This window comes from Calidris pugnax, unplaced genomic scaffold, assembly GCF_001431845.1.
Source record: "Calidris pugnax isolate Ruff unplaced genomic scaffold, ASM143184v1 scaffold18, whole genome shotgun sequence".
NCBI classification, from domain to species: Eukaryota; Metazoa; Chordata; class Aves; order Charadriiformes; family Scolopacidae; genus Calidris; species Calidris pugnax.
Genome location: NW_015090812.1, coordinates 9,774,659 through 9,787,780, shown reverse-complemented (window position 1 = coordinate 9,787,780; position 13,122 = coordinate 9,774,659). Strand labels below are relative to the sequence as shown.

The 13,122-nt window shown below is 48.2% G+C and overlaps 1 protein-coding gene across 1 annotated transcript in view; it reads right to left on the bottom strand.

Annotated features, from left to right (window-relative positions):
* The window catches only part of ERI3 (ERI1 exoribonuclease family member 3), a 125,376-nt gene that overhangs the window by 71,083 nt on the left and 41,171 nt on the right, over positions 1 to 13,122 (bottom strand). The window contains exon 5 of the mRNA XM_014939371.1: positions 9,250 to 9,322. Within this exon, the coding sequence (XP_014794857.1) occupies positions 9,250 to 9,322 (73 nt within the window). The remainder of the gene's footprint in view (positions 1 to 9,249; positions 9,323 to 13,122) is intronic.

Below are 13,122 nucleotides of genomic sequence, written 5' to 3'. Positions count from 1 at the left end.
AAAACCAGTGAAGCCTCCAGGCTGCGTCTAGAGCCCCTCTCAGCTGTAGCAAGACCAGCTCCTGAGACTGCAAGAAAAGGAAATGAAATGCGAGGCTGGGATCATTACTTTGAAACTATAAGCTCGTGCCACTGAGCCAAAGCCTGTTATATCGACATGGGTTTGTGTCACCCCAGCAGCAGAGATCATTCTCCATCTCCGCTTGCTCGGCTCCCCTCCTCCCGGGACAGCTGCCGGCACGGAGCTCCGCAATGCTCTGCCAACTCAGGCTACAGAAAAACTCCCGACGCCTTGCCCAGCAGGTTAAAGTTACAGGGCTGAGCTACTGCAGAGCGAAACGTACCTCGTTGACTGCTCCACCACGCTTGGGAAGCTGCCAGCAAAGCACAAAGTGCCACTTGCAGAGAAGCAAATAGCAAAACCCACCAAGTTTCTTTCCCTGGGGCAGAGAGCCCAGAGGGGGGTGTTGCTTCTTGAAGCCTCCAGTATTTAAAAGGCACTGAATTCGCACCCAGCTGTCATGTAAGATGCTCCCACTCTGTGTCTCCAGTCACCAGCCTGGGCAGTAGCTCTGATGGAGGGAGATAACCCTACTCACCATTGAATCCCAGGCTGAGGAGGGGAAAAGTAGAGCCCTAAACAGTTACTGGCCACGCAGCCCATACGCTGTGCCTCCCCTTCGTTTTTTTGTGAAAGTGGATAATAAACCCAACCCCAGTTGTCATCCTGTGTTATGTGACCACTGTACCTTAGCACATACTGCAAACCCACATCAACAACCCTTTGCTTCTAGGGAAAACAAAGGAAAGAAGTCTGGTGCTTCAACCCATCTTGTATCCCCTCCTGATGAGACCAGGAGGAAGAAAGGGAAAAGACTGTCAAGAACTTGCAGATGCTCACCTTCTCTTTCCAGCACAAGGGCCTGCTTGTTGGTTGTCCTTGGAAGTGTGTTTTTACTCAGCACTCCTTGTTAAATAAGAAAGGGAGGACATGTCCCTCTGCAGTGGGACAGAGAGGGCTGCTCCTTTAAGGCCTCTCCTGGATGCCCTTTCCCTTTGAGATGACTATCCTCGACTCCCTCCTCATCTCCCTCCCTTTGATTTAAGAGTTCCTCTCCTGGCCCTGACAGTAAGGTATTTCTGTCCCACAGATTATAACTCACTCTGGGCTATTATTCAACTCCCAAGCCCTGGCCCTGCTGCATTTAGTCCAAACATAATATCCTTCATGCATATATTATCTGTCTCCCTATTATCTGGAATCATTTCGGAATTAAATTTCAGTCCTGCAATATTGGCTTGAAGAGCGGCTCGCTTTATGGGCTAGTCAAAGGTTAGAATACCAATCAAAATAACACTGCCGATGCAGAGAGACATTTTAATATTCCAAAACCCGGTAATTGTAAAAGGACATAATATTTTTTCCCTGATTACCCCAAAGGCAACACATGTTAACAAGGCGAGGGAGAGAGTGAAAGAAATTTCAGAGTTCAGACAGCTGCCCGACAGATTTAAAGGAGAAGTCGTGGATGGCTGCCGTGCTCCAGCCCCGCAGCAGGAGGGTCCCCTGCCCGTGCCAGCAGCGCCGCGCTCCCCGGGATGCCGTCTTCTCCGTCCCCAGCCTCCTGGTGTTTGTGGCACCTGCATTCGTTCCCCCAAGTCAGGAGCCTTCCAGGGTGCTCTCACCGCAAGGCAGCGGAGCAGGCAGAGCTACGCCAGGACGGACAGTCGGCGATTGTCACGGCAGGAGAAACCACCGCCATCGGCTGGCCTGACCCGCACAGGCCAGGAGGCTGCCCCAAATTAATTCCTGTTTGAGCCTGAGCTGATCTTTTTAAGAAAAACCTTTCCCTGCTGAACTGGAGAATCCACCACAGCCCTCGGTAAGTTGTTCCAATGGTTAATTACCCTCCCTGTAAAAACCTGCACCTGAATTACCTCGCTTTGGCTTCCAGGCACTGGAACTGCTTATGCTTTTGTCTGCTAGATCCAAGGAGCCTCTCGCCACGTTTTGGATCTCCCTTTAGATACTTAGTCAAGTCTCCCATACCCTTCTCTCCAGCACCCTAAACGGCTCCCAGGGTCTTTACTGCGTGGCGAGCACTCCCATGGCTCTTGCAGTTCTCATCCAGTCTTCAAGTTTCCAGAATCCTTTCCGATGCAGAAACGGGACCCAGCATTCCGTACCGGTCAAACCAGTCCCAAAGAAATAAATGATCCAGCCCCTCTGCTCCTACTCACCATTGCCTGTTTATAAATCCAATAGGAGCCACCTCCCAGACGCAGTATCTGCACATTTTATCGAAAATGATTTTGTGTTTTCTTTCAGGGCATTGATAAAAGTGTTAAATACAAGAGGTCTGAGAAATAGATCCCTGTGGGACCCCACTAGGAAGACATGCACTCCATGATGATTACCCATTTACAATTAAATGCTAGGAGCTGTCAGTTTGCTCGTTCTTAATCAATGTAATGTGTGCCATGTTGATTTTGTATCACTCTTGTTTCTTAATCAAAATGTCATAAGGTACCAACTCAAATGCCTTCTAGAAGTATATTACATTGACATGGTTACCTTTATCAACTAAACATGTAGTCTCATAAAAAAAATATCAAGTTAGTTTGAAAAAGATCTAGTTTCCATAAATCCACATTGATTGGCATTATATTACCCTCTTTTCATTCTTTATTAATCAACTATGATATCTGGCTTTTCATTACTTTGCCCAGAATTAATGTCAAGCTGATAGGGCTATAATTACTTCATCGGTCATCCCATTTGCCCTTCTAAATTACTGGTACAACATTAGCTTTCTTCCAGTCCTCTAGAACTTCCCCCATGTTCAAAGACTTATTAACAGTCCAGGGCTTCTCAGCCAGCTCTTTCAAAACTCCTGCAAACCAGCTATGCAAAATGTCAACTGAAAGCCACCACTTGACTTTATCAGATAACTGTGTTGTAACAGCAAACCTCTTGCTCAGTGACACGGCATCCTCTGCCTTTCTTCAAATACAGAGCAAAGTATTTATTAAACATGGTCATTTTGCTGTTACAAGCAATTCTTCCATTTTCTTACAACCATGAACCAATGCCATTGCACAAGCACTTTTCTTTCCTCATCTCCATGGAAGAGACATTCTTACTCTCTTTAACCCTGGAGTCATGCTTCTCCTTTTGTCTCCTTTCAGAACCTCTTGTGTTCCTGCCTTCTGAGAGACACTTTCCACAGCCAAAAGCTCCACAGCTGGGGGTGCAGAGCCCTGGAAAGCACAGCTCCCACTGAAGGAAGGTGGGAGAGTGTCTCAGAGCACTCATCCATGGTGCAAACCAGCAAAGCTCTGAGCACTGTGAGAATATGAGCAGCTCTTCGTAGTTAAGTGGCAACCACTATTCACGTGCTCGATGCTTTGGCCATGAAGCACTCTGCCTGGAGTCCTCCTCCACCATTTCTAACCTTCCTAGGAATTTTATGTTCCCTATAGCCAGTAACTCAATAAACAGGCAACTGGTAACAATCACAGCAAGTCCTCAAGAAGTTAGACCTCACAAAAGTAACTTCCAGGCATATGGGCCAAAAAATAAACCAATTCTCAGTTACAACTGTTTCAATGTTCTTTGCCCACAGCACTCAACACAGTTCAGCACAAAGTGTCTGAGAAGCACTCAGAGCTCCTCCTCCCACCCCAAAGGCAGAAGGAATTGTTAATTCAGAGGAGAAACAAAAAGCTGTTAGCAAATCTTTGTTTGTTTAGAATGTGTTTATTTGTAGTTGCCAAATATTAACAAAAACATCCTATTACATGCTTCCTCGGTCAGATTTTACAAAGTGAGTGGGTGACCTTAAAACATTTCTGCATGTGTATTAATAGTTTGCTTCCAGGCTTTGAGTATTTACAGATCAATAAATGGTGGGCCTGGAAAAGGCCAGCTCTGCACAGAGCCATGGCACCCCCAGCATGGTCACACTGTGCTCCCCAAGGCTCCGTCAACCTCTGTTTCGTCACGCCCAGAGAAAGAAAGCTGCATTCATCCACACACATCATTCAACTCCTGCCTTTCAAAAAAAACCTCTCCTGGACTCTAGGATGATGTCAAACTAGGACCAGTTTTCTGTCATTTCGAAAGCAACCACTATTACTGCATCTAAAGACACGTTGGCCTCTGTGAACAGAAATCACAGATGGTCAGAAATGCCAGGACAGCTGTCCTGAGAAAGCAGCAGCTCTGTGATGGGTATGAAGACTGTCTTTTTTAAAAAAGAAATAAAATAACATTTGAAAAACAAGGAATAAAACAAACCCTTAGTGGTTACATCCAACACTCCTCTCTTATCTTTTAACTGCATAATGTCCAGAGAAGAAATGGAAGATCAGGACAGTGTGTACAGTGTTAAAAATAGTTTCTACAAGCCAGTTCTAGAGTCACAGAGCCTGCAAGGGCCTTCGTGGCAGCCCTCTGACAAGTGACGCTGCGCTGGAAGAGGGACAAGTAAGGAAGAGTATGGCAGAAGTCTCAAATCAAGAATAACACAAGGGGGAAGAACAGGAAACACTTATTTGCCCTTTCACACAATGCAAGACCTAGGCGGAGGAAAACGATCTGACAGTAGGTTTAAAAGAAACAAAAGGACCTGCATCTTCACACAACGTATGAATAAACAGAGTGCAATTAATGCATAATTAAATAGCAAAACTCATTGCTGCAGGATGCTGTAGAAACCAAAAGCATGAGCGGATTCAGAAACAGACGTGGCAAAACCAGTGGGCGTTAGACACAGTGGTCCAGGGGCAGCTGTCAGCTCACAGTCCTTAAAGAGGTGGGAACCAGAGAAAGCCAACTCAAGCCATGCTCTCCTTGTCACACCTGCAAGCATCGGCTATTGGCCTCTGGCACGGAGAGGATTTGGGTTAAACCTTTGGTCTTGCCATTTTGACACCTTCATCATCCTTCTAATGTTCTTCTTGCATAAGCTAACTGTAAGAAAATCTAGTTTCACCCCTCCCTTCTTCCACCTCCTCCCTCCACCAAATCGCTCTCTGCTCCTTGATGTTTTCCCAAAGCGAGTGTGCTGGCACCCCTGCGGGGTTTCCTGTTCCCAGGCTCCTGCCCACCCTGCGATCACAGGCACGTGGCCTCAGCCTAACACAGCTCCATCCCCGCAGGGTGAGGATCCATCACAGGACCAACCCCGCTGCTAACTCAAGCAGGACCTGGAACAATAAACCACAACCACAGAGGCTCCTGAAAGAGCAAAGGGAACACAAATAAGAGCTGATCCTTGCATTAGAATAAGCACTAACAAATTTATCCAGGCTACCTGAGGATACTCTTGGGGCAGCAGCTTGGTTGTAGCTCGTTAGCTGCAGCAGCTTTCCTTTTCACCTAAATCTTGACCCATAGCCTCCTACTTCCTGCACCTATTTCTCCACTGGTGCCCCTCGCTCCTGACATCGAGCGCTCTCTGCTATTTCCATCCTGAGCAACCAGCTCCAACAACGTAGCTCAGGTTCTGCACCTCAGTCCTGACCCACGGGGCCTCTGCGCATCGACATGACAGGCACATAAGGAGAACTGGCAGCCGGGATGGTGGCTCTCTATCAAGATGGTTTAGGGGGATATCAGAAACGTTGCAGCATTCAGAAGCAGCCTCCTCTGCTTTCTGCTGCCCTCCCACAAGGCTGAGCTAATCGAAGTGAAGAACATGATAAACTCTCTGCCCCGAGTCAGCTCTACACTGACAGTTCACTAGAGATACAAGATCGCTCAGTGACATTAAAAACGTCAGCAAACACCGATCAGGCTTGATGGAAGGGATGCATTAGCAGGCTGGGGGGGTGCAGGGCAAGGTAAACCTTCAGCAAACACGGTCAAGTGCACAGGCAGCTTTTCTCCCTTTGTCCTCCACAGAAGGCTTTTTCATGGATCCCAAGCTGCTGTGTGCATGTATGAATCCACCATCACAGCTGTCAGGTTTGGAGCTCACCACCGCCTGCATAGCCAGATCAATCCAAAAAGGTTTCCTGAGGTGACACAAGCATGGCAGCCAACAGGGGCTGATTCTCATCTTCAGCTTGCCCAAGTGGCAAGTCTTGAAAACTCTGAAATAGGCCTGGTGACACAGGATGCTCGCCTCAACTGCTCCTACAGTACAGAAGTGACAAGGGAAGGAGTTTATTGTAGAATGAACACTGAGAAAGACCATCTCATCACCTCGGGAAGAGGGACTTCTGAGCTGTGGAGCATCCCCAGTTTCTGGTAGAGGCAGCACAGAGGAAGCACTGCTTCTTCAAATGAAACAGAAAGGAGACAAAGAGGAACAGAAGCCATGTGGGCATGAGTAGTGGAAATCTGGAACATATTTTGCTATGACACTGCACACAAGTACACAAACACATCTGCCTCATGCACACACCTTTCCGTATGTAATCCCACTCTTTTGCATTGCCTTTTATTTGCGGCAGCAGTCAGAATCATAGAATGGTTTGGGTTGGAAGGGAATAATTATCATCATTCCAACCCCCCTGCCATGGGCAGGGACACCTCCCACTAGAGCAGGTTGCTCGAAGCCCCATCCAGCCTGGCCTTGAACACTTCCAGGGATGCAGCATCCAAACCTTCTCTGGGCAACCTGTTTCATCGTCTCACCACCCTCATAGTGAAAAATTTCCTCCTAATATCTAATTTAATTCTACCCTCTTTCAGTTTAAAACCATCACACTTTGTCCTATCACCATCTTTCCTGTAGCCCCATTCGGGTACCAGAGGGCTGCAATAAGGTCTCCCCAGAGCCTACTCTTCTCCAGGCTGAACAACCCCAACTCTTTCAGCCTGCCAAATCAATAGCATCCTCTAGAGTTCCCTACCTCAGTAGAGTTGTCTTGGTATCACTGCTCACAAGTAGAGACCCAAAGGACAGATCGCAGACACCGGTGGGGCCACGCTGCAGGAAACTGCTCTCAGTCACAAATGCCATTTACACTCACATGAACTGTTTTCTTCACATCTGAAACATTCAAGTCTCTGGATTATCCGTGACCTAGAAATTAGCAGTTTCACACCACCCGCTCCCCAACACCTTCATTTCATGGATCAGGTCAGAGGCAGCCTCAGCCTAGGACGTATTTCTAAGTCAGGAACATGCCAGAGGGAGGGGAAGAGGGGCCACCTGAGCTATGCAGGGAAAAGCAGGGGGGCTGGATACCTGTCCAACCTCATTTGTCTCACAATTGGGAGCTCACTCAAAAGAGACTGAGGTCTCATTGGGTCCGGCTGCTTGGCCAGAATTACTGATCTAGGCTGGAAATCCTCTCTCATGAAAACACACAGGTGGTTCATCTACAAGCACCGCCAGAGAGCAGGGCAGTGAGTGGCATGGAAAGGTCCTCACCCCGAGGTAAGAGCTAGCCCCAGGGGAGGCAGCTCTTTACCCACAGGACAGAAATCCCTGCTCTCATCTTCAACCTGGGTCACTTCCCAGAGAGGCACAGGGACCCTTCGTAATCACCCTGTGTCACATGGCATCAGATATTAGAGTCAGAAAAACTTCAGATTTTTAAGGGATTAGGAGGGTTGGAGGAAGATGAACATTTCTAACACATGTCCACTCCCCACGGTATCTGAAGGAGATTGAATCTTATTTTCTGAGTAACACATCTGCAGAGGGGAACAAGAGGACACAGACCCCAACCCACGTGCCCCTATCCCACACAGCAGAGAGCTGGCAGGGGAGCGCATTCCTCCTCCTCCCGCCTTTAGGCCTGTGCTTTGTACTTCATGGATGCTCACCAGCCCTCAGCTTAGTATCACAGTATTTGCTGACACCCAATATGTGAAGACCCATCTTGAAAAACAGCCACTTGACTGGATGTCCATGTTATGAAGAATCCCAGCTCCCAACAGGCTAAATCCAGGAGCCTTGAACTATGGGAAAGAGCCGCAAGTCATTCATCCTGAGGTCCAGAGGAGGAGCACAGTTGGATCAACCTACTTCTTAGTGAACACCATGGTACATCGGGATTTTTTTTTTTTTTTTAAATATTATTATTCTAGAGCCATCAACCTGCTGGTTATATAGCTGCTATCCATTCACCGGAAGTTTAGTGAACTTCAAATGGCAATCATTAATGGTCACTGAACTGCAGAATGCCCCAATGTGCTTTCAGATTTCATTTACCAAGGACCAGCAATCAGCCAAAAGATTTGCTCTGACAGCAGGGAAATACAAGACCCTTTGACAAGTTCAGCCGGGAATGTGCTGCCAGCATCCCTTGTTAAGTTCATGTTCTACCCTATTTGACGGAACAGATCATGCAAATTGTCCTTCTGTGGCCGCTCAGCCTGTCACTCACGTTTCCATTTAAAACAATAAATAAATAAAAGAACAAAAGAAAAGCCCACAAGTACAACGAGCTGTTTACAAGCAAATTCCACTTATTGAGACCCCTAATTATAAGGAAAAGGCACAGAAACCCAAATAAACCATTAAATTGGATGGGACCCAAAGGTTTAACCAGGAGGGTTACCCCAGTTTCTCTTGTGCATAGACCCCAGCCTCCGTCGCGCCCTGCTACTGCTTGTGATCACCCTTGTTCTTTTCTTCCCACTGATTTGTGACTTATGGCATCACCACATTTCTCTGGGCAGATGGAGCAGCTGTGCCAGGAGACCCCTGGACGCATGGCAGGCTGCTCCTTAACCAGCCACAGAAGGTGTGGAGCGACACAAGACACCCGACACCGAAGCGCAAGGCGTTTTGCTTTGCAAAGTGACCGCTGGTGGACCTGCTTCTGAGACATCTCTCCTCTTCCCCATACCACAAAGGGAAATGCTGATTGTATACTGGAATAATTCCACATGTTTATCAATCAGTATTCAATCTCAGGGGAACTGTGCTCCTACGAGCCTCGCACGGCTGCAAAACAAAACAGCGTCAGCGACACTGGGGCCAACACAACCTTTGCTCAAGAGGGGCCTCACGGTGTCCCACTATTATGCGGAGACACCGCACTGTGCCTGCCACAATGGGATTCTCCCCAGCTGCAGAACACATCCCATCAAGTACAGTAAGACTCTATTAGAGGAGATACAATAGGGAGCCGGAGGACTCGCTCAGCCCAGCTTCTGAGAAAATAACTCATTTCAATGCAAAACAGCAGTAGTTATTAGACACCTCCTTCAAGAGGAAAGGAGAAGGACACGGGGAGGGGGGAGAGAGGGAGACGGGGACCATGGCAGTTTGCACAAAAGTACCTTTTTCAGATTAATCCACTGTTTGAAGTAATCAGCAACCGGCAGCCCTAAGTACTGGCATTGTCCTGGTAACCTGTAAGAGAGAAGAGAGAGCAGGTTTGATTCAATCAGTGTCCTGACAACACAAACTCTGTTTTCTTAAGTACATTTCGTTGGGAGATGGAAGAGACCCTCAAGTCGGCCGTAACGCGCTGCACATCAGAAGGACCGTAGCTCTGGGCAAAAAAAAAAAAATATCTCACAAGAGCAGAGCTTGGCTGAAGACTTACATCCATCCAGCCACGTCCAGACTGCTGACACCTTTTTCAGGCTGAACATTTTGAAGAGGAGCTGTGTGCAAGCGCAGCGCACGGCTCTTCTCCACAGGGGCCACCACACAAACACAACTGGAGCATCCAGGCTGTCCTTAGCTAAATGAACTCATCACAAATCCCTGCAAAACCATCCTGCTCAGCCAGCGGCTTACAGGGCAGACGGAAGGGCTGACAATTCACTTGTCATGCCCTGGTGCTTTTCCACTTGGCCTTTGTGGTTAAAACACTGAGTGTGGTGTTGTAATATCTCAGCAAAGAGGGAGAAAGGAGGCACCAATGCACTTATTTTTGGGGGTAGTAACGCTGCAGGACCAATGTTTTAAGGCTAAAACACAGAGGCTGTTTTCCAAGCAGGTGCTTGGGAGAAGAGAGCAGTCCCAACGCTGAAGATATAAGGTGCTGTCCCACTATGGGCTTGAGCCCCAGGAGCCAGAGCTCCCAGCACGTGCATTTAACCTCTCCCTGCTCCAGGGAGCCGCTGGACCAGGGCTTACAAAATAAAACAGCCCCAGTAAAGGAGGCAGATTGCCTGAAGGGACAGCAGGACCCCAGGATTTGGAAAACTGTTTCTCCCCACACTGTGCCCAGGCCAGTGCCTTCACAGGGGAGTGATGCTGTGTCCCTCCTCTTTGTCAGCAGACGGGGAAGGCTGAGTGGCAAAGCCGCTGAGTGTGGCTCCAGCCAAGCCTCTGCAGGGAGATGAGTTACGTGAGTTTTCCCCGGCCGGTTTGATCTGATCAAGAGTAATTGATGGATCTTGCTCATTCATGTACTGCTGAGCACGCCTGGGGCACTGGTCACAGGATCTTTAACTGAAGCAAAGGAACATCCCAAATAAATATGTCAACTAAATAAATGACTAAATTAGAGCTGTTTGTGCATGTTAAAAGCCACAACCCCAGAAATAGGCTTTTGCAAACAGAGTGGGGGTGGGGAATCTCATAACTTCCTTGGGCGTCTGGGGGCTGTCAAGGGAGGTAGGGGAGGAGGGAAGAACTGCAAATGCCAGCATCAGCCGCTCAAACATCCCAACACAGACCAACATTCAGGGCAAAGTCTTCTCCCATTCTCCATAGGGGAAAGAGTGAATAATCCAGCTCGGACTTCAGGCTCCAGGCTGAAATTCAGGAGCAAGCACTGGACAGATGAGGGTAAAAGCCAGATACACCACCTTGAGCTGGGGTGCACTATCAGCACCTCAATGCAGCACCCGAGAGCTCAGCCCAGCTCCAAACCCTCTGGTGAACAGGGCAGCATCTCTTCAGCCCTATAAGCAGTCTCCCACATAAGGAGATGGAAGGACACAGATGATGTATACTTGCAGATAATGGGAGACTCGGGGCAGTGCAGAATCAGAGTGGTTTGGTCTTGGTGCTGCCTCCATTTCTATGGGAAGAAAAGGAAGGAATCTAGCAAACATATCCAGGGGAATCTCCTGGGAATACATGGCCAACGAATCCAGCACACACTGGACCCCAGCAGTGTACTGGCTTTGTGAGCCCTGCTTAGGCTAGGAAAGGAATGGACTCTCTGTGCCTAAACCAAAATGCCTGATCCCAAAAAGACGCACGTATCATCATTTAGGAGCAGTACTTTAAGTCATACAAACACATTTGAATAAGGAGGGCCAGAGGAATCTCTTTGAAAGCAGGAAGCCTGTCAAAAGAACGAGCTTGCAAGCAGCAGGGCTACGGCAATTTGCAGGGTAAGCAATGTGACTTGACAGCGTGGTCTCATCTCCGGGCACGGCTCATCTGATGCTAGCGCCATCGCGCTGAAATAAACCACCTGGAGTCACTCCTCGCAATTGCACAGCCGTCACATAAATAGCAGCCTGGTCCACGCATTTTACAGCCATTACACATATGTCCATGACATCCTGTAGTTGAACAGACCCCAGCAGCCCTAAGCAGCACACTAAGAAAGCTCTTCCTCCAGAAAAGGTGCTTTCTGTTGGTGCCCAAATTGAAAAAAAAAAGGACCACAAGAAAAGGAACCACCTAAAAGAAATGACCAGTCTAATACAGACACATAATCAGCTTAACCTCTCCTTACACTGCTCACATTTAGCTAGAGAGGATGATGACAGCACTTAGCACAAGGTACGTTACTAAAAGCTGGGTTTCTCCTCCCAGTCCAAGAGGTTTTCATTAATATAGGTCTCAGCCCAGCTCCAGTTAGAGGAATAATTATCATCTCGCTTAACATTTGGATAGGGCCCAGAAGAAGCAAGTACAGCATCGTTCTTCTTAGCCACAGGAATTGACAGCTAACCACCCAGTGCAATGAATGACATCTAAAGCATTTCCATCCCTGTGGGACCAAAAGGACCAGCAAACTGGACAGTCTGGTTCTACTTCCACCCTGAGACTGATGGCAGTGTGCCCTAGGCGCTGGACAGTGGGTCTTTAATTGGAGAAAATAAATGCTCCAAATAAATATGTCAACTAAATAAATGACCCATTTTTCCAAACAAGTAACAACCCCAGAAACTGCCTGTGAAGCTGTGTGACCTGAGGACATTCCCCCTCCCCCTCCCCGCTCGTGCTCCCCTCATTTCACGTTACCACCAGGGAGACTTCACCAAGTTTTTCAAGCACTAGAAAACCTACACTCATGCTACAATCTGGGTGGGCTGTCAGCAGCATGGACCAAAGCATCAGTCTACTTCCTGAGCTGGAAGGTGCAGGTCTGGTGGATCCAGGCCAGCATGGATACAGCCACTCAATGCACTATCCTCATCCTTTAGGAAGGGCTGTCATAGAATCATAGAATGGTTCAGGTTGGAAGGGACCTTAAAGATCATCTAGTTCCAATCCCCTGCCATGGGCAGGGACACCTCCCACTAGATCAAGTTGCTTAAAGCCCCATCCAGCAGCCTGGCCTTGAACACTTCCAGGGATGGGACATCCACAGCTTCTCTGGGCAACCTGGTCCTGGTCTAGTCTGGGTATGCAGTGTTCCCAGCACAGGGAACCAGGGGTTCTCACCGCACAGAAATCAAGTCCCCAGGTAGCAATGGGAAGGAAACCACACCTACGTTGTCTTTCCCCCAACTCCAAGCTTGTCACCTGAAGTGGTCCCCCATTCCTCAGCCTGGTGACCAAGCAGGACTTTCTCCAGCATCTTCTCCAGGCTGGCATGAACAAGGAACACCTGCAGCTCTCCTGGGACCAGAAATGTCACGGCCCGTAAGGAAGTATCTCCATTTACCAGGGTCACCATTTATTTGAGCAGCTCATTTGGTAAATGCACTCTTATTCTCAGTATGGCTATTAGCTCTCACAAAATTCAACCTTGATCACTGGGGGCAGCTTTGCCTGAGCAAAGAGCTCAGGACTCAGCCCTCCCTCAGGTAAGGCAGAAGAGGAATGATGGCACATTTCACTGCATTCAACACCCCATGATCCTTCCAGCTTTTCAACGAGGTCTTGCTGCCTACCCAAACACTGAAGCTCTCGTTCCTTGGGAAGGAAGCTGACTATCAAAACCACCCCGTCAGCCAAACACCGTGGCTTCAGGTATGACTGCACTTGATCGAGAGAAACCTGAAAATGGC